Below are 20,028 nucleotides of genomic sequence, written 5' to 3'. Positions count from 1 at the left end.
AATGTAACACTGCCGTCAGTCTTTTCCTGGCTTTGGAATTACCTGGGGAATTAATAAAAATATGCTGATGCCTAGAATCCATTCTTAGAGATTCTGATTTTATTGGTATGTGGACATGACCTGGTCATCAGGATTTTTTGAAAATCTTCAGTTGATTAAATTGTGTAGTCAAGATTGAAAACCCCTGGTCTATAAAATGTTATGCATTAAGAGAGAAAGCTTTCACTTATAAGTTTCCTAATAACTGAAGTGGTTTTAATGAATTAAATAAGTAGCTTTCACTGCATCTATGGAAAAGGTATGACTTATTAAAACATGATTCTTACAGGAATACAAGACTTGGTATTTTCTTTTTACTCATGTCATAAAGATCAAGTACATTTCCCAAAAGACTGAAAAAAAATCGCAGGTTAGACTCAATTTTACCTGTCCACATTGCTTGTGTTTCACCTTGAGAAGACCCTTGTCATACAATTATCACATTGGCATTGTATTTAATTGTTAGTGTACTTCTCTATCTTCTTTATTAAACTGTAAGCACCATGAGGGAAAGGACCATAGCTCTCCTCTTTATTATAAAACCTAGAACGGTGCGCAACATGTAAAAAATACTTCAATATCTTCTGCCCTTTGTAGTTACAGTAGTACACTTTTCATTCCCAGTGATATAAAACACCACTCTAACTGGCTGAAACAAAAAAAAAATGATCATATATATCAGCATACATAACTCATAACTCAAAATATCAGAGATAGATCTTGCTTCAGTTTGGATGTGACACAAATGATTAAATGGGATCATTACAGAGAGGCCTTTGTAGATCTCAATTCTGTTTTTTCTCTGTGCTCTTTGCTAGCTAGTATCTTCTGTTTTATCAAGATGGCTGCTGCAGTCTAAAGCCTCATATCTTTGTATTATATCAAGTCTAATAGAGGAAAGAATTTCTTTTCTAGAAGCCACAGCTGATTTTTCCTATTATCTCATTAGCTGAATCACATGCCCATTCTTAACTAATCTCCATTGCCCAGGGTGTGGAATGCATTTATTATGTTAAACTGTTCATAGCTCTCTCTTACAGCTGGAGATGGGATAAGATCAAACACAAATCCTATGACTAATAAGAGGATAAGTGTAATTTCCTAAATAAATTTTATGTTTCTGTTTCCAAAAGGAAGAGTTATGGCTGTTGAGGAAAGCAACAACAACACACACATTCACGTAATTCAAAGAGAAAGAAGCAGAAATACTGAGGCTATATATATATATATATATATATACACACACACATATATGTACATGTGTGTGTATGTATATATACATATATGTATGATATAACATAGACATATATAATATATATATATTTGCCTAAACATTCCTGCTTCTTTGATTTTGAACTCCAATCTCTTTCTATTTTTTGTTGTTTCTACTAACCAGAAACTTCATCAATGTGCAGAGGGATTCTAGGATAAATGGAGTTACATGAACCTCCATTTCCAATTCATTGGCCATCATATTTCTTGGCTCACTAAATCCTTCCAGCTTAATTTTCCTCAGCAGTCATCCAACTGTGAAACATCATGATAATGGCAGTAGAATAAGTATAAGGGGGAAAAATGTAAGGAGATAATCTTTGAAGCTGTTGATCTTTTTAACCTCCACACTTCTAATGTGGGTTGGTGTAAAAGGAAGATATTTCACATTTTAAAAAATTAATTTTGTCTTACTCTTCTAAGAAAACTCAGCAGTGATATTAAGCCTTAAGCAGAAACCTTACAAAAAATTATTATATGTCAAAGGAAATGAATTGGTTTTTAAATAGTTCTGTCTTGTTGAGTTGTAGAAAAAGCAGAGTTCAGAATCAAAGAAACATAGGTTCCAATTTCAGTTCTATCACTGTATTAGTCCATTCTCATGTTGCTAATAAAGACATACCTGACACTGGATAATTTATAAAGTAAAGAGGTTTAATTGACTCACATTTACATAGGGTGAAGGAGACCTCAGGAAACTGACAATCATGGCGGAAGGGGAAGCAGGTATGCTCTTCTTCACATGATGGCAGCAAGGAGAAGTGCATAGTGAAGCAGGGGAAAGCCCCTTTATAAAACCATCAGATCTTCTGAGAACTCACTCACTATCATGAGAATAGCATGGAGGTAACCACCATCATGATTCAATTACTTCCCACCAAGTCCCTCCCATAACATATGAGGATTATGGAAACTACAATTCAAGATGAGATTTGGGTGGAGACACAGCCAAACAATATAATTCCACCCCTGGCCCTTCCCAGATCTCATATCCTCACATTTCAAAACACTATCGTGCCTTTCCAAAAGTCCCCCAAAGTCTTAATTCATCCCAGCATTAACTTAAAAGTCCAAGTCCAAAGTCTCATCTGAGATAAGTCCCTTCCACCTATGAGCCTGTAAAATCAAAAGCAAGTTAGTTACTTACTAGATACAATGTGGGTAAGGCATTGGATAAACACACCCATTCCAAATGGGAGACACTGACAAAAACAAAGGTGGTACAGCCACCATGCAAGTCTGAAATCCAATAGGGCAGTCATTAAACCTTAAAGTTCCAAAATGATCTCCTTTTACTCCATGTCTCACATCCAGGGCATGCTGATGGAAGAGGTGGGTTCCCATGGCCTTGGATAGCTCCATCCCTGTGTCTTTGTAGGGTACAGCCCCGATCCCAGCTGCCTTCACAGGCCGGTGTTAAGTGCCTATGGCTTTTCCAGGTGCAGTGCAGGCTGTCAGTGTGTCTACCATTATGGGGTCTGGAGGACAATGACCCTCTTCTCACAGCTCCACTAGGCAGTGCCCCAGTGGGGACTCTGTGTAGGGGCTCCAACCCTACATTTCTTTTCCACACTGCCATAGCAGAGGTTCTCCATGAGAGCTCTGCCCCTGTAGCAAACTTCTGCCTGGACATCCAGGCATTTCCGTACATCCTCTGTAATCTTGGTGGAGATTCCCAAATCTCAATTCTTTACTTCTTTGCACCAGCAGGCTCAACACCACATGGAAGTTGCTCAGGCTTGGGGCTTGCACACTCCGAAGTGATGGCCTAAGCTATACCTTGGTCCCTTTTGGCCACAGCTGGAACAGCTGGGACACTGGGCACCAGGTCCCTAGGCTGCACACAGCAGGGGGACCCTGGGCCCAGACTCCAAAACCATTTTTTCCTCCTAGGCCTATGCCCTGTTATGGGAGGGGCTGCTGCCAAGGTCTCTGACATGCCCTGGAGACATTATCCCCATTGCCTTGGTGATTAATATTTGGCTCATCATTACTTGTGCAAATTTATGCAGCCAGCTTGAATTTCTCTCCAGAAAATTGGTTTTTCTTTCCTACTGCATCATCAGGCTGCAAATTTTACAAATTTTTATGCTCTGCTTCTTGAACGCTTTGCCACTTAGGAATTTCTTCTGCCAGATACCCGAAATCATCTCTCTCAAGTTCAAAGTTCCACAGATCTCTAGGGAAAGGGCAAAAAGCAGCCAGTCTCTTTGCTAAAGCACAGCTAAAGGAGTCACTTTTGCTCCAGTTCTCAACAAGTTCCTCATATCCATCTGAGACAACCTCAGCCTGAACTTTATTGTCCATATCACTATCAGCATTTTGTTAAGACCATTCAACAAGTCTCTAGGAAGTTCCAAACTTCCCACATCTTGCTGTCTTCTTCTGAGCCCTCCAAACTGTTCCAACATCTGCCTGTTACCCAGTTCCAAAGTCACTTCCACATTTTTGGATATCTTTACAGCAGTGCCCCATTCTCTGCAGTATCAATTTACTGTATTAGTCCATTCTTATGATGCTAATAAGGGTGTAACCAAGGCTAGATAATTTACAAAAGAAAGAGGTTTAACTGACTCACGGTTCCACAGGGCTTGGGAGGCCTCAGGAAACTTACAATCATGGTGGAAGAGGAAGCAGGCATGTCCTTCTTCACATTGCAGCAGCAAGGAGAAGTGCAGAGTGAAGGTGGGGTAAGCCCCTTATAAAACCATCAGATCTTGTGAGAATTCACTCACTACCATGAGAACAGCATGAAGGTAACTGCCCCCATGATTCAGTTACCTCCCACCGATTCCCTCCCACAACATGTGGGGATTATGAGAACTACAATTCAAGATGAGATTTGGATGGGAGCAAAGACAAACCATTTCAATCACTTAATAAATAAGTGTCTTTGTGCATATTACGCAGCCTCTTTGAACCTGACCATACTTAATGGAGGAATGAACATAACAATACTTGCCTTATAGGGTTATTATAACTTAAATGCAATCATTTAGCACCCTATAAGTAATTCATATATTACATAAATCATTTCTTTACACTGCAGAAAAATTTAACCCCTATATCTTTACCAGATTTTTCTTATTTAATATTATTAACAAGTTTTAGTTAGGCAAATTTTAATTTCATTCCTGGTGTTTTACTTGTGATTTAGGTAATTGTCACCAAGTGAAATATAGTACCTGACTGGTTACATAAACCAAACACTGAGGGATAGAAATATGAAAATAAAAGAAAGAGAAAACTTAATACAAAATTCAGTTGCCTTTTAAAAATAAAAAATATGATCATAGATACATGTTATTCCATATATATTTGTATAATCCCAAATATATGTTAAGATGTAACTCAAGAAATTTAAAATTAAATAGCCTCAATACATGTTAAATTCCTTCATACCTGTTTATTTGTTGATTATAAATCAGAAAGTACTTACTTAAATCTTGAACTTTCTTCCTCTTTCATGCTGCTTGATTTTGCTATGAGTTGCTCAATTCTCACTCAATATATGGATGTCTTTGAGGGGCAAGAAAACAAAATTCAGGGGAATTTTTTTAAAAGTTTTGTTTTATACACACTATTTCACCTTTTCTCTCTTAACACAAAAATAATAAATATATGTTTTTAATCTGGTTACAGATTCTGTGACTAGAATAAAGTTACTCTGAGTTTATATAATACAAATCTCTGCATTTTCTGCTCTCTGTTTTGTTAATGCTCAAATTAGAAGTAGTAATCAGTTCTCTGTAACTTGTGCCACTTACACAGCCTGTCTTTTCCTTTAAATCCTTAAAGAGAGTAGGCTATTTTTAATTCAGACCACATCTGAACAAAGCAGTAGCATTTCTTAGTGTTATAAAATTCTTATCTTATACTACAGTTTCAGAGCACTTAGCACTTTTAAGATTACGTTCATTTTTAGGCTTTGAACATTTTCACTATATATATATATAGATATATGAATGTATGTGTGTATATTTGTGTGCATGTGTGTCTAAGATATAAGAAATCTTTGATGTAATTTCCTTAAAATATGATTAATATAGCATAAACTTTTTCTTGTTCAAATCCTAGCACAAAATCTATTTTTTATTCTTTCTATTTTTTTAAAATAAATATTTGTTTATTACCTGTTTTGTGCCTAGCAGTGTGCTGGTTGTCTAATTAAGACAAAACATGGTTTTTGTTCATATGAAGCTTACAGTCATGAAACACACTAACAGCCTTCCGTTATTTCACACTGTGCCTAATACTTAGCCAAACAATAGAAGAAAAGGAAACAACTGACTATCTTAAATTATATCTGGTCTCACCATCTTATATCAGGAAACTGTTGTCCTTTGAGAATGATAGAGTTGCTAATAGTGTGGCTCCTATGGGAGCCGTGGAGGTCCTGCCTAGATTATCTATAAGTAACCCTCATTGCCAAAGGAGACGCTAGTGGGAGAACAGAAAGGATCAAAGGTTACATAGATTAGACCTAAGTCTGCTTTATTTCTCTATTTCTGAAGCTATTAGCATTTGATCATTGTCCTTTCTGTTTTAATTTTTCTCTTCTGAGAATCTTTCATTGTGGATTATAAAAGATATCTGCCAGTTTTTCAGATGCTCTCACCCACAAAACATTTCCCATATTGATATATCTTATAACCAAAATTTTATTGCTATGCTAAAACTATGGATAAGATTATCTATTTGATGACTTTATTCACTGAAAAATACTTTGATTTTTCTATACAAGTTTTATTTGAACCTTCTGTATTCCTAAGAAATAGGAAGATCTAGATAGAGAGAAGTAAATGTAACCCATTAGGATTAAACACTATTATCCCAGATGTGCATGTCCATGAGAAAAAGAGTAATTATTGGAGTGTTTGAGAAACTCAACTGTTCACATAGATCTAAAATTTTGAAAGAAGTTTCAAAATACGAGTCTTTGGAGATGCTCACATACTTATTTTATGTACACACAAATAGCCTAATTATCTAAAACTATAATATATGCCTTACAATTATAAACAAGTTTAAAATCTGATTCTCTGGAAAGTGATCAGTACTTGATCATACTTCTAAGTGATAGTAAAAGTCAAAATATACATTATCTTTGAGTTAAAAATAAGTTACAAGTGTTAGGAATGAGTCTTCCATCACTCATCTGTTTCTTGTTTGACCAAATTTACTACAACAGATAATCAACTAACCTTCCTAGCATCTGTGTTTTCATCCCACAAAAGCCATTAGATATGGTGTGCAGGACCCTGGATAGCTCTTTCCCCATATAATTCTTCCTGGGTTTGCAGAATTCTTACATGTTTTCCTGGAACAGGGCTGAAGGGAAGTGAGCTGCCTGGAAAAACAACTTATTTGCTCACCTTGGGTGAGAGAGCTTGACTCAGTGAGAAAATAAGCTTTGGAATAAAGCAGACTTGGGTCTAATCTATGTAACCTTTGATCGTTTGATATTTGACATCTGTAAACCTTGCCTTTTTCATCTGTAAAAGAGAAACAAATCATATTGCATAGGATGTCATGAGCTTAAAATAAATTCTTGCTATACAAATCCCTAGCACAGCACCTGACACACTGTGGTAGATGGATAAGAACTGAATAGTATTGTAGTTCATATGCTTCATTTTCAAATCTCAGGTCAGCCTTTTTTAGTCAAATTTATTTTTTAAGTTAACATATAAAATTGTATGTATTTATGGTGTACAAGGTAATGTTTTGAAGTAGACATACATTGTGGAATGGCTAAATATAGCTAATTAACAAATGCATTACTTCACATGGTTATCATTTTTATGGTGAGAACACTTAACCCATTTATGCCAGAAGTTGCAATTTTTGTGTGAAAAATCGACCTTGGCAATGACCTTGAGCGGTAGGATATAAATAACTCCCACAAGCTTAGCCTTCCAATAATGGAACACTAGGCATAAATGGGTTAAGTGTTCTTTCACACTCTGGAAGTAGAGAGCAGAATGGTGGTTACCAGAAGCTGGGGTGGTTAGGGGAAAGTGGAGACTGAGGAGCTGTTGATGAAAGGACACATAATTACAGTTAAATAGGAAGAATAAGTTCAAAAGATGCATTGTATAGCATGGTGACTACAGTTATTAATTACAATATATTGTATTCTTGAAAAATGCTAACAGAGTAAATATTAAATGTTCTCAAGTCAGTTTTGTAAACAAACTTTTCATTACTTAAAATGAAACAAAATGAGATACATTTAGCCTCATTTTACTTTCTTATTTAGGTACTTTACCTGTTTCTGGCATTGGTGAGCTCATTTAGTTCATGCAAGGATGTAACAGCTGAAGAGAATAATGAAGCAAAAAATCTCCAGCTTGCAATGGCAAGGATTAAAAAAGGAATAAACTATGTGCTTCTTAAAATACTATGCAAAACACAAAATGTCCCAAAGGACACAATGGACCATGTAAATGAGGTATATGTTAAAGAAGATATTTCTGACCATACCCTTTCTGAATTGAGCAACACCCAAGATTTTCTCAAAGATAAGGAAAAAAGCAGTGGCACAGAGAAAAACGCTACTGAAAATGAGAGCCAATCACTTATCCCCAGTCCTAGTGTCTCAGAAACTGTACCAATTGCTTCAGGAGAATCTGATATAGAAAATCTGGATAATAAGGAGATTCAGAGTAAGTCTGGTGATGGAGGCAGCAAAGAGGTAAGATGTTTAAATATCCTGATTGCTTAGTGGTGATTTATAGTATTGTTGATAAGGAAGTAAATCAGCGCCGAAGTTCCACAGCCAGATTATCCACTCAATTCTAACTCCATCACTCCTAGCTCCATCACTCTTAGCCTCTGACTTTATGCTTTTGATCAAATTACTTAAACTTTCCAAGCTTCAGTTTTCTCATATTAAATGAGGCTAAAATGGTATTTAGTCCATGGAGGGGGGGAGGTAATAGTGCATAGAACAATACCTAGTAAAGAGTAAGCACTTAGGAAACATTAGATGATATAATTGTGACATTCTATAAATTAATAACCAGGCAGTTTGAGGGTGCTGAAAAGTATACTGAGGAAGCCAGAGTTTTCTAAATCAAGGTGTATGATTTAAGAAGTCACTAAATTTCCATGGACTTTATAATCTTAAAATGGGAGATTGAATTAGAAGAGTGCTACAATTCCTTCTTGCTTGCTAAAATTGTAAGATTTGAATCAGATCATTTCTGCCCATATTTGGACATTATAATTACGTTGGACTAAAGGAATTTTTTAAACCTCCCAGTATGAATTTTGAACAGTTGGTAGCTTTATAACGCACTGGCTTTAAAAAAATCAGGGTCGCATTCAAAGAAGGGTAGATACTGTTGTTCACTTAGCTTCTAAAATATACACCCTACTGGAAACAGTCTTATTGTCTCCATTTGCAAGCAGCTTGTGTTTTAGAAGGAGGTGTAACTTCATAGAAAGCTACACCTACAGAGATCACATCTGCACAAGGGCTTTTTACCTTGGACCCCACTAGGGAATCATTTCAGATCACTCGGGCACTGGAGGGTCAGGGAATGTGTCTTTACAGGTCTCCATCATCTCTGGCACCATCTTGTTTCCCAGACCTCTTCTGTTTTGGTAGATGCTCTCTACAATAACTTCACAAATTGTCTTCTAAGACGAATTCAGTTTCAATTATCCAAGGTCCTTCCATCACCTACTAAAGCCATCTTTATTTTAGTTAGAGAAACATTTTTAATCCACATGCCCAGTAGTCTAAGATTCATTTACCTTTTAAATTAATACCATTGCTATAAAACAGGCATAAATTCTTACTCAGCACACTTCTCAATCTTCGTTAAAGATTTGGATTACTATCCATTTCTGGGTGAAATTGCTATTTACCACAGCACAGCATGTTGGAGTGTCCCTGAAAACTTCATGCTAATCTCCTTAGAAATTCTGGAGTATGAAAATACATAGGAAAGCTGTAACTTAAAATAACTGTAAATATTGAAATTGCAGTTTTTATTTATGCTGCATAGTTATTTGGTCTTGTTGGTTGATTAACTACTCACAAAAGATGTATTCATTTATTTATATATTTTGTTATATATTTAGTTAGATGCTTTCTAGATTATGTAGCCCATGACTACTTAGGATATTGATATACCCACAGCCAAAAATAAAACACAAAAATATTATAAATGATCTGATAATTCAGAGATACACTTTCTTGTTTCTTTGGTATTTGTACTTCAAGCCTATTTTTATTAAAAATATGCATATATATTTACATATTATAAAAATAACATCAAAATTCACATCGTATTTTGTAACTTGTATTTTTTGTAATGCAGAAGTATATCATGGTCACTTTCTTATGCCATTAAATAATCTTCTATCAAAATAAATGATTTATAATTTGAGTCTTAATTGATTAATTTGTAAAATTAGAAAAATACCTACTCACAGGTATTTTGGAAAAATCACATCAAATAGGATATGTACAAGGCTTTTTACAACTCTTTAAAAATATAAATTTATGATGTATAATTTTAATTACTGAGTGTCAAATATTATATTTAAATTACTTAATGCCTAGTCTCAAATAAATATATTGCTACAGATTTTATTTCATTAGAAATAAATAAAGAATATATAAAAGTAATGGAAATAAAAATATCTGTGTAAGAATAATATTCTGCTGGATACTTTACTTTTTTTAATTGAGCACTGTAATGATTTACTGACAATTGACCACGTAAGAACTAAAGCAAAAAAAAGCTTTCTAATTATATTTCCTTGACACTTACTGTGTATAAGTCTAAGAGGTAGGACAAAATATTGACAATTTCTCTTTTTTTTGGCACTCTACCTAGATTTTTTTCTTAATTTTTATGAAATAAGATTGGTTTCATTCCAAATGTTAAAATACGCTTGCCTTAATTTTTGTTTTAATTAGAAAATATTACTTATATGCTATTAACCTTAGATCTTGGTGATTTTAAAGAATGATTTACGGTATACTTATTTTAAAATAAGGTAAAATAAAGTATTGTGAGAAAATAATTTTAAATAAAGGCAAAGAGTATCATTTGCACTATTACCTATGTAAAGCAATGACCACCTTATTCTACCCAGCCTTGAACTTCAGTCAAAAGCAGAGTTAGAAAGAAGGTCAATTCTGCATCTGGGTGCTTTTCATAAGGCTGTGCCCCTTTCCCAGGCCTGTCCTTATCCCTATTTCTTATGCCTTTCCCTCATTTTACTTCATGATAAATCCCATCCTGTGATGACATACATAAGACCATCTGGACTGAATTTTACAATGAAACCTAGGTGCACTATTATCTACCCATCTTTAGCGTCAAGGGATGATTTGTTCTGATTCTACTCATCTAATTGAAATAGCATATATGGGAAACTTGTGACTTACTCCAAGAAAACTTTGGAACCCCAATCCTTTTGTGAATTGGAGACAGCGTATACATCTTTAAGAAGCAAAGTGTTATAAACTAAACATTAATTTTAATCTAAATGTTATTTTAGCTTAAAGTAAGTATCATACAATATTTTTTTAAACTTCATCTCTTACCAATATGTGCACATTTTAATCTCAGTCATGAAATTGGCCTTAAGTCTTTTAAACCTAATAATATTATTTCTGTACAAAATTTTTCTTACTTCTGAAAATGAAATAAACTTTGGCCACCATGGGTAAATGAAACTTTAATCACAACTTTTTTGGTGGGACTTCACCTTTTAGAAAATTAAGCAATCTAGCTCATCTGAATGCAGTACTGTTGATATTGCTCTCTCTGAAGAAGAAGAAATGTTCTATGGAGGTGAAAGATCAAAGCATCTGAAAAATGGTAAGAAAATTTTGTTAATCTTGCTAGGAAACTAATTTGAATTATAAGTTGTCAAAATGTATATGTTCCATATCCAGTATGTCAGTCAATTGACTGAATCTTTATACATTTCTTAATATTCATGTTAAATATACAAGTGTCATCATTACAACTTGTTTTCCTCTGACAGTTATAGGCCATTTTTATATGAGTAACTTAAATATTGGCCCTATTTCATGAGATCTAAGAACACTTCATTTGACTTCAACATATATAGGTATATGTGTGCGTGTGTATGTGTATACACAAACATCTCAGTGCTGCTTTAACTATACTGATTTTCTGTTTTACTCCTAAATTGTGCTCTGTTCTAAAGCACACAGTGGTATAGCTACTAGTATAAAATCAAATATGAACATTATGTATCTTTACCCAATATTACTCACAGCATGAAAAATGTGTTTTGGAGTCACCATTATCAATAATATTCCACTGCCACAATACTACTCATAGTATAATTTAACACAAGACAAAATTCTAAAATAAAATGTTTTGGCTTTAAACTCCACCTACCTCCATTTCTTCGTTTTGTCACCTGTATATCAACCTCTTCTCCAGCCTCAGGTTTCCATTTTGCTAACCCTTTTGGCCAGAGTGCAGAGTGCAACCCCGTACACATGTACTCTACCCACAAAGTACTCCACAGTCCATGTTACTTCTGTAATAGTCTCAATAAAAATTCCGATTTTCATGCCACCTAAGAACTGGAATCAAAGCAATTAATTTGATTTAACTAATTTTATGCCTCTTAACATCTCATAAGTATTTATATTTTTAAACAGGAATGCATGTTATGCCATGTGAATCTTCAAAGAGTAAATTTTCAGGCATTATATCAAAATGTAACATTCAGAAATGAGATATTTGTGTGTATTTTCTTTTGTGCTATTAGTGAATACCTATTCTCAGACTGTTTTGCAGAGTGACAACATGTTCTAGGTCATTTCTGCCTTTCACAATGCCTTTCCTCTCATTACTACCGAACTCCTAAGTCCAGTTTTCCTTTTCCTGCTCAGGGATTACAGTGGTCACTACACCGTGGGTAAAAATTAAATGTTTATAAATCAGAGACAACCTGGATTAGAATTTGTAAATAAATAATTGCTGTGGCACATAGTAGAAAGTTTCAGTTGTTTACTTTTTCATGAGTTTTCTAGATTGTTGTTCTTACCAATTCAATCTTGACAGGTTGCAGACGCGGATCTTCACTTGGTCAAATCAGTGGAGCATCCAAGAAGGGGAAAATCTGGCAGAACATCAGGAAAACCTGCTGCAAGATTGTAGAGAACAATTGGTTTAAGTGTTTTATTGGGCTTGTTACCCTGCTCAGCACTGGCACTCTGGTAAGTGGGCAGCCAGGGTGTTTGATACTTTGCTGGCGACAAATGTATCATGATTCTGTTAATTCAGAAAGTCAAAACCAGGATTACATTTCCAAGGATATTTAGTATAGCACCAAATAGCACCAAATTTCATATTCTGTGATTTAAAATCTAAATATTATACTTTCTTAGAAAGTTTATATATGCATCATTCAATATTAAATTTAATATTGATTTTTAATATATTATTTTGCAATATTGAATTCCAAAATATATGAGTGACAGTGGGAAATGGAATGTGAATAGATACCAGATTCTTCTGATTTTAATGAATTTTCATGTATGAAACATTTTAATGATTTGCACATCCAAAACTGCTATAATATGCTTGGACTTTTGTACCTATCAAAGGAAAGGGAACTATTGCATATGCTTTAAAAGGTCTGTGAACTACAAATGTATTTGACCCTACAATCTTAATTCTGCGCCCAGAATCTTAATTCTAAAAATATTCTACAAATATCTGCACATTAAATGGTTCTACAAGGTAATTCACCGAAGAATGTTTTGTAATAATAGCAAAGGGTTAGAAAAGAAGGTCTGTAATAGCTGACTTTATACTACGAAAAATCATCCAATGGAACTCTGTGCAGCTATTTTAAAAATTCAGAAGCTATGTGCATATTTACAATTCATCAAGATGTAGTAATAAGTGGAAAAAGAACGGTGTAGAATAAAGGGTATGGCACTCTGCCTTTTATATTGGAAAGGAATAAAAATAGAATATATATTGGTATTTGTATTTGATTAAAGAAGATCAGAGATCTTTTAAGGAGAATTCTTACATACAAGATCTAGTTAACTGTGAGGTGCACAGAACACAGAAGATGGAGTCATGGTTGTGAACTGGACTTTGCACTGCCTATATTTTTAAATAAATTTTATGTTATTTACCACACATATTGAAAACTCTCCATGGGTGTGCAGCAGGAATGATTTTCACAATGTGAATGCACATTTGTGACTTAGATTGAGAAACAGAACATTACCAGGATGCCAGAACAACACTCTTACCCCTCAGTTACTTCCCTACTCCACAAGGGTAGCCAGCATGTGGACTTCAACTGCCATAGATTAGTTTTATCCATTTCAGACTTAATAAAAATAGATTCAAACTGTGTGTTACTTTTGTATTTCTTCTTCCTCTCATTTTGTTACAGCATCCCACTTCCTCATAATGATTAGGGTCAATTATCCTTGCTGGTATGGTAACTTCTTTCTTTCTTACTAGTTGACTGGTACAAGAAATCAAAAATTGAGCAAATGACATCTAAGCTTGAATTTTAGTAGGAGGCATACTATGTCTCCTAATGCCCTATTCTGGGAGCAAAGACCCCAGAGTCCACCTATCCTAAGGTTGAGAGAATGGGAAACACAAATACCCCCTAGGGGGCTTGCCAGATACTCCATACTATGCCTTTCTCCATCACAGATTCTGCTAGCATCATGGATCTTCACATGGCTCAAATGGAAAGGCTGCTTAGAATATAGTCAACCTATTTTAGTATCTTTTGTTGCATCAGATTCTACTGAAAAATAGCAATCTTCTGCATCACCTGATAATGCGTCTTTGGATCAATATTCCCAAGTGTGAAATTTTGCTTTCAAATCCTAAAGAGGCCTACAGGCGTTGTATCTCTTTCTTAGAGTAGGAGGCACATATGTCTCTCTAAAGCATCTAGAGAACTAACCATTTCTTGTTCATCAGGTCTGATTAACATGATATCATCAACATAATGAATCAATATGATGTTAACTCCTGTGGTGCTGGAGTTAACTGTGACCCCCATATCAACACATTATTCCTTTTATCCAGCTTCACATTCTATCCCCTTTGATCCAGCCTGTAGGCTGATAAATGGTCCTCAAATATGTCCATGACATAATCCCCAGAACCTTTGAATGTTAACTTATATGGCAAAGGGTCGTCACAGATCTGATCAAGTTAAAGATCTGGAGACAGGGAGATTATCCTGAATTATCTAGCTGAGCCTAATGTAATCACAATGGTTCGGGCAAAAGAGATGCTGGAGGAGTTGGTGTCAGAAAAGAAGGTGATGTGAGGATAGAAGCAGAGATTGGGGTGTCATCCTTTGAAGACAGAAGAATGCACCACAGGCCAAAGTGTATAAGCAGTCACTAGAATCTGAAAAAGGAAGGAACTGAGACCCCTCAGAGCCACCAAAAGGAACTAGCCTTCTCATCACCTCGATTTTAGCTCAGTGATTTCTGACATCAAGAATGAGAGTATATAGAGTTGTGTTGTTTTTAAGCTACTAAATTTCTGGTAATCTGTTACGGTCACAATAGGAAACTAATAAGCAGCCCTCTCTAGATACACTACCAGGAAAGCTCCTCCATTTCTTGCTAGTACATGTTTCTAGGTCTTGCATAGGTACCAGGTTTTCTGGTATACAATCCTTCTCCTTCCTTAGCAGTCTTAGTACTTCCCAGGCCACTGTATGAAGAGAGTTGTCTCTATTTATGCATCAGGTGGCCAGGAGAGGAGGTAGAGGTAGACCTTAAAGAGAGTTTTTAAAAGACACCTACCCTATTGTAGGCCTCTTCATAATCCTCAAGAAAGACTCAATTCAGCTTGATCTTGTGGGGAGGCTCTGGAGCCCAGACTGCACCGCGCAATTTCACCTTGAGTGACAAAAGGGAGCTGGCATTTATATCTCTATTCCACTCAGCCATTGATTGTGCTGGGTCCCTCTAGGAGTGGAAACATTGCCTCTCAGGCGGGGTGGCTCTTGTTTAGCAGAGGCAGTTCTCCAGAAGGGCTTCAGTTGTGTGTTATCAAGCAACACTCGGTTGCTGTGGAATAGTTAGATATGCCAGTAAGGGAGTTCTTGGTGGGCAACTCCAGCATCTACTACAGTGTTCAACATGTACTTGAAAAGCATGTGTCAAATGAGGTAGCTGGGTGCAATTATAGTTTGTGATTTCCATTGTTCCCATCTACGATGGGAGCCTTAGTGATCTAGCAAAGATGTTTTTCTTTGGTTGGCTGTAGATATAATGTGTTAAATCGTCCCACTATGATTGCTTTTTTTTCTAAATCTTCTTTTAGTGTCATCAGTTTTGCCTTATATATTTTGATGACCCATTATTTTGGACATACAGATGTATACTTGTAGTATTGATCCCTCTATTATTATGAACTATCCTAAGTTATGTATCTTGCCTAATTTGATACTAGCTTTATTTTTATTAGAATTTACGTGTTAAATCTTTTTGTTCTGAACATATTCTTGACTTTCTCCTTTCTACAATTAGGGCCCATCTGCTCTTTATTGATACAGCAGCTCTGTGATGCCTTTAAAAACAAATGCTTTTTAAACTTTGTACTGTTTTTCTGGTTCTTTGCAGCAGGATCATTGGTCTGGTGAAATCTACTCTACCCATGCTAATTGAAGTGGAGGCTTTTGAACATCTTTTTATTATATTTTGCATTATGTACCTGAATAATTGAAAAATAAATACATGTAACAAAATAAAATTTTTAAGAACTTTATAATCTTTATGGACTCATTTACACAGTAATTTGTTCAATTAAAAATCATAAAATCTATTGTTATTTTGTATTTACTTCCATTTAACAGTAGGTTTTAAGAATCACATCATTCTTTATATGAGAGTATTTTAATCCTTGCTTGCTTTTTGTCCTCTTATGTATATTGATATTAAAAGCCTGCCTGCCTGTTTTCAGTGCTAAAATATTTATGAAATTGCTTTCAATGACATGATCAGACTTTACATATTCCATAGTCAAATTAAGGTTGACATTAAAACTGAGAAGCTTTGGAGAAACAGTTATAGTTTTAATTAATCGTCAGTGTTTCAACTGGTTTACCTGATAGCCTTATGGATTTCTAAAGACATTTTAAAAACATATCTGTTTCTCTATGAGTAAGTGGCATATATCTGTGAATTGGCTACCTGGAATTACATATAAGATCCATGTCAGATGTGACTAAAGGTTTTGTTTCTTATGTTAAGTTTGATTAACTGATTTTGGAGGGGATTTTTGGATCGCTATTTAAAACAATTATGAAGCCAGGTTCAGCCTATATAAGAACTAGTTCTGGGATCAATTAATGATGTCTGGTGTAGGCATGGGGTCAAATAATACTTATAGATTATGTCAATAAATACAAGCATAGTGAACCAGCCCTGGAGCCTACAATCTCTGACAGTGCTCACCATATGCCTATTAGAGACAAAATTTTGTTCCCTTTTATGTCAAAAGAGTTTTTAGAAATTACCTGTACACCTAATCCTTATTTTTTTATTTTTACCCACAGGCTTTTGAAGATATATATATTGATCAGAGAAAGACAATTAAAATTTTATTAGAATATGCTGACATGATCTTTACTTACATCTTCATTCTGGAAATGCTTCTAAAATGGATGGCATATGGTTTTAAGGCCTATTTCTCTAATGGCTGGTACAGGCTGGACTTCGTGGTTGTTATTGTACGTATTTTAAAGAAAATGTAAAAGGCTATTTGATTTACTTTTTCTTCCTCACTCTTACTCTTTCACTTCCTGTCAATTTATCATATCTTTCCTTTCCCTCTCTCTCTACATTGTTGGTACATGACACCTTTCTTAGTTTGTAATATTTAACATCTATCATTTTCTTCTTATTCCAAAATTTTAAAAGTTCAACACTTTATTCCTGGGTTATTATAATAATCACCTTGAATTTACTGTTAACCATGTAAGTTTGTTGCACAGTATCTTGATGATATCAACACCCTAAAATCTTTAAGTTCTTCTGTTGGCTTAACTCTTAATCATATATCACAATTAGACTACTTATGATGTTCACAAGTGCAGGGCTGATCCAAACTCCCCAAATTTCTCACTTAGATCTCTACAATAGATTCCAAAGTGGTGTCCCTGCTTCTGCCCTGCATACCATCATTCTGTTTTCCACATAGCAACCAGAGTAACTGTTGTGAAATGGAAGTCAGCTCATGTCACTTCGCTTGAAACCTTATGATAAACACCTATCTCATTCAGGGTAAAATCAACAATCTTTGCAATCAATGCTCTACAAGTATCTGTGTAATCCAAACATATTCCCTGCTATGCTCCCTTCCCCCTGTCCAGGTCTATTTACTGATCCACCAGCACCAGCCTTCATGGAGCACTTCAAATATGCCAAGATTATTTTCATCTTAGTGCCTGTGCACTTATTTTTCCTTCCAACTGGAACCTTGGCTGGCATTGATGCCTTAGCCAAAATGAAACCTTTGAAGGTCTTTCCTCACAACACTATTTAAACTGCAACCACTCCAATATTCCCTTTCTCTTTGTCTGCTTTCTTCATCTCCATACGCCTTATTAATATTGTACCATTTGTTCGTTTATTTTGTTATTGTCTGTTTTCTCCCACTAAGGTTTAAGTTCCATTAGGGTAGAATTTTTTCTTGGTTTTCTTCCCTCCTTTAAGTCCTGTGCCTAGAACAATTTCTGTCATATTAGAAGGTTCTCAGTATTTTTGTTGAATGAATGAATGGCTCTCTATTCTATAAACAATGATAGAAGCTCCCCAATCTACAATTAATGATTTAAAATAGCTGACCTCTCTTTTCTAAGTTCACTCTTTCAAATTAGCCTTCAGCTCTAGCCAAATCATACTATGCCTGCAACTCGCCTTCCTGTTTCCTAGTCACTGTTCTGTGTCCAGATTCCTTCATGCTTATGAAAATAATACCCAAACTTCAAAGCCTATTTCAAGGCTGTCTCTTTAGTAAAGGGTAAAAAGAAGAAATTTTTTATAATGTTGACTTGAAAATGTAGAAAAATCTGAAGATATAATAAAAGTTAATATTAGCTTTACCACCTTAGTATTTATGAACATTTATTAACCTTTAATATATTTACTTTTAAAGATTACCTTAGTATCTGGTTATACTTTTTTGTAATGTGTGTACTTTTGACTTAACAATATTCATATCTTCCTTGATGCCTATCCTCTGAAAGCCTATCATGTATATTGTCTTAACCATATTTGTATATGAATGCATTTGTAAATATATTTCTTATTTTGTTTTAATGAATATACTGCATATGATTACTGTATTACAAGTAATTATGAAACTGATTCTTAATCTAATTTCAAACAAAAAAGATATGTCATTGATCATAAAGAGTATAAAATATACAACTTTTATTTATCTCACTAAAATATGTTCCTTATTACCAGAAAACAGTTTAGTTTTATCTTTTTAAAGTGATTTTAACACTCAACAATTTTCTTATAACTTTCTGTGATTATTAATGTATTTTGAAGTATATGTAAAAATAATTCACAAATTTACTGGTAAGCTTTTATTGTATGTATCTGTTGTAATAAATGCAAAGTTTATTTTACATGTTATTTTGATTAATATGTAATCCTATTCACTCTTTTTTTAAAAAAAAATATATAGGTGTTTTGTCTTAGCTTAATAGGCAAAACTCGGGAAGAACTAAAACCACTTATTTCCATGAAATTCCTTCGGCCCCTCAGAGTTCTATCTCAATTTGAAAGAATGAAGGTAAGAGATAAGTTTCTAAGCTAATCTACAAATTTTTATTTGGAATTACTAAATTTGCACAAATTGGGAAGCTTTGTTTTCTTCTCGTTTGTACCTTTAACAGTATTAATACAACAAAAACTTTACGTTTCATTGCTTAGAAATAGAGAGGAATAGGTACGTTTATTAAGATTCTAGGTTCTTATTCCTCATAAAGTATAAAAACCAATACAGACAAGTAAAAGAAACTAGTATTTGAGAGAGAAAATATAGTTTTAAAAATATATTTCTACCCCATATACATATGCATATTACCAAAATTGTCTCCATTTTAAAAATACATTTGTCAGAAAATGAATCTTGGATCAGTTAACAAACTTTCAAATTATACAAACATTGTACTCATATGTTAAAACCTCTTCTGAACAATGTAAAGAAAATTAATAGATTGAATATTATAAAATGGCCAATGTCTGAAAAATGTAAAGAAAATAGATTGAATATTATAAAAGGCCGGTGTTCAATCTTTTGTACCTGAAATGGAAATCCCATAATGCTCGAGCTAATAGAAAAAAATGGAGTCTGTGACCACCACAAGTAGTATAAGTATGTAGCTATACAGTGACCCATTGTATACAGAAATGGGAGAATACGTTCAAATGTACCTTTTATTTTATAATACATTTATGTGTTTTTGCATTTTTATTTACGTAGATTTTTTTCATATCAGTCTGCCACTTTAATTACTACCTAATATCACATATTCATTGCTATGGTAGAATCCAGTGAGAAAATTATTAATGTTTAACCTTTATCCCTATAGTTTATTGTATTATGTGTTACATTTAAACTGTTATTAATTAAGAAACCATAACACTTAAACTCCTTCCACTTGGTAAAATGTGGATGTTTA

General features: G+C 34.4%; 1 protein-coding gene across 1 annotated transcript in view; it reads left to right on the top strand.

The window, feature by feature from the left end:
* The window catches only part of SCN7A (sodium voltage-gated channel alpha subunit 7), a 90,693-nt gene that overhangs the window by 53,939 nt on the left and 16,726 nt on the right, over positions 1 to 20,028 (top strand). The window contains exons 15-19 of the mRNA XM_019021647.4: positions 7,574 to 8,008; positions 11,054 to 11,159; positions 12,387 to 12,541; positions 16,888 to 17,061; positions 19,029 to 19,136. Of these exons, the coding sequence (XP_018877192.3) occupies positions 7,574 to 8,008; positions 11,054 to 11,159; positions 12,387 to 12,541; positions 16,888 to 17,061; positions 19,029 to 19,136 (978 nt within the window). The remainder of the gene's footprint in view (positions 1 to 7,573; positions 8,009 to 11,053; positions 11,160 to 12,386; positions 12,542 to 16,887; positions 17,062 to 19,028; positions 19,137 to 20,028) is intronic.

The sequence above is a fragment of the Gorilla gorilla genome, chromosome 11 (genome assembly GCF_029281585.2).
Source record: "Gorilla gorilla gorilla isolate KB3781 chromosome 11, NHGRI_mGorGor1-v2.1_pri, whole genome shotgun sequence".
In the NCBI taxonomy this organism is placed as follows: Eukaryota; Metazoa; Chordata; class Mammalia; order Primates; family Hominidae; genus Gorilla; species Gorilla gorilla.
The sequence above is the reverse complement of the archived record's forward strand: the minus strand, read 5'-3'. Positions and strand labels throughout refer to the sequence as shown.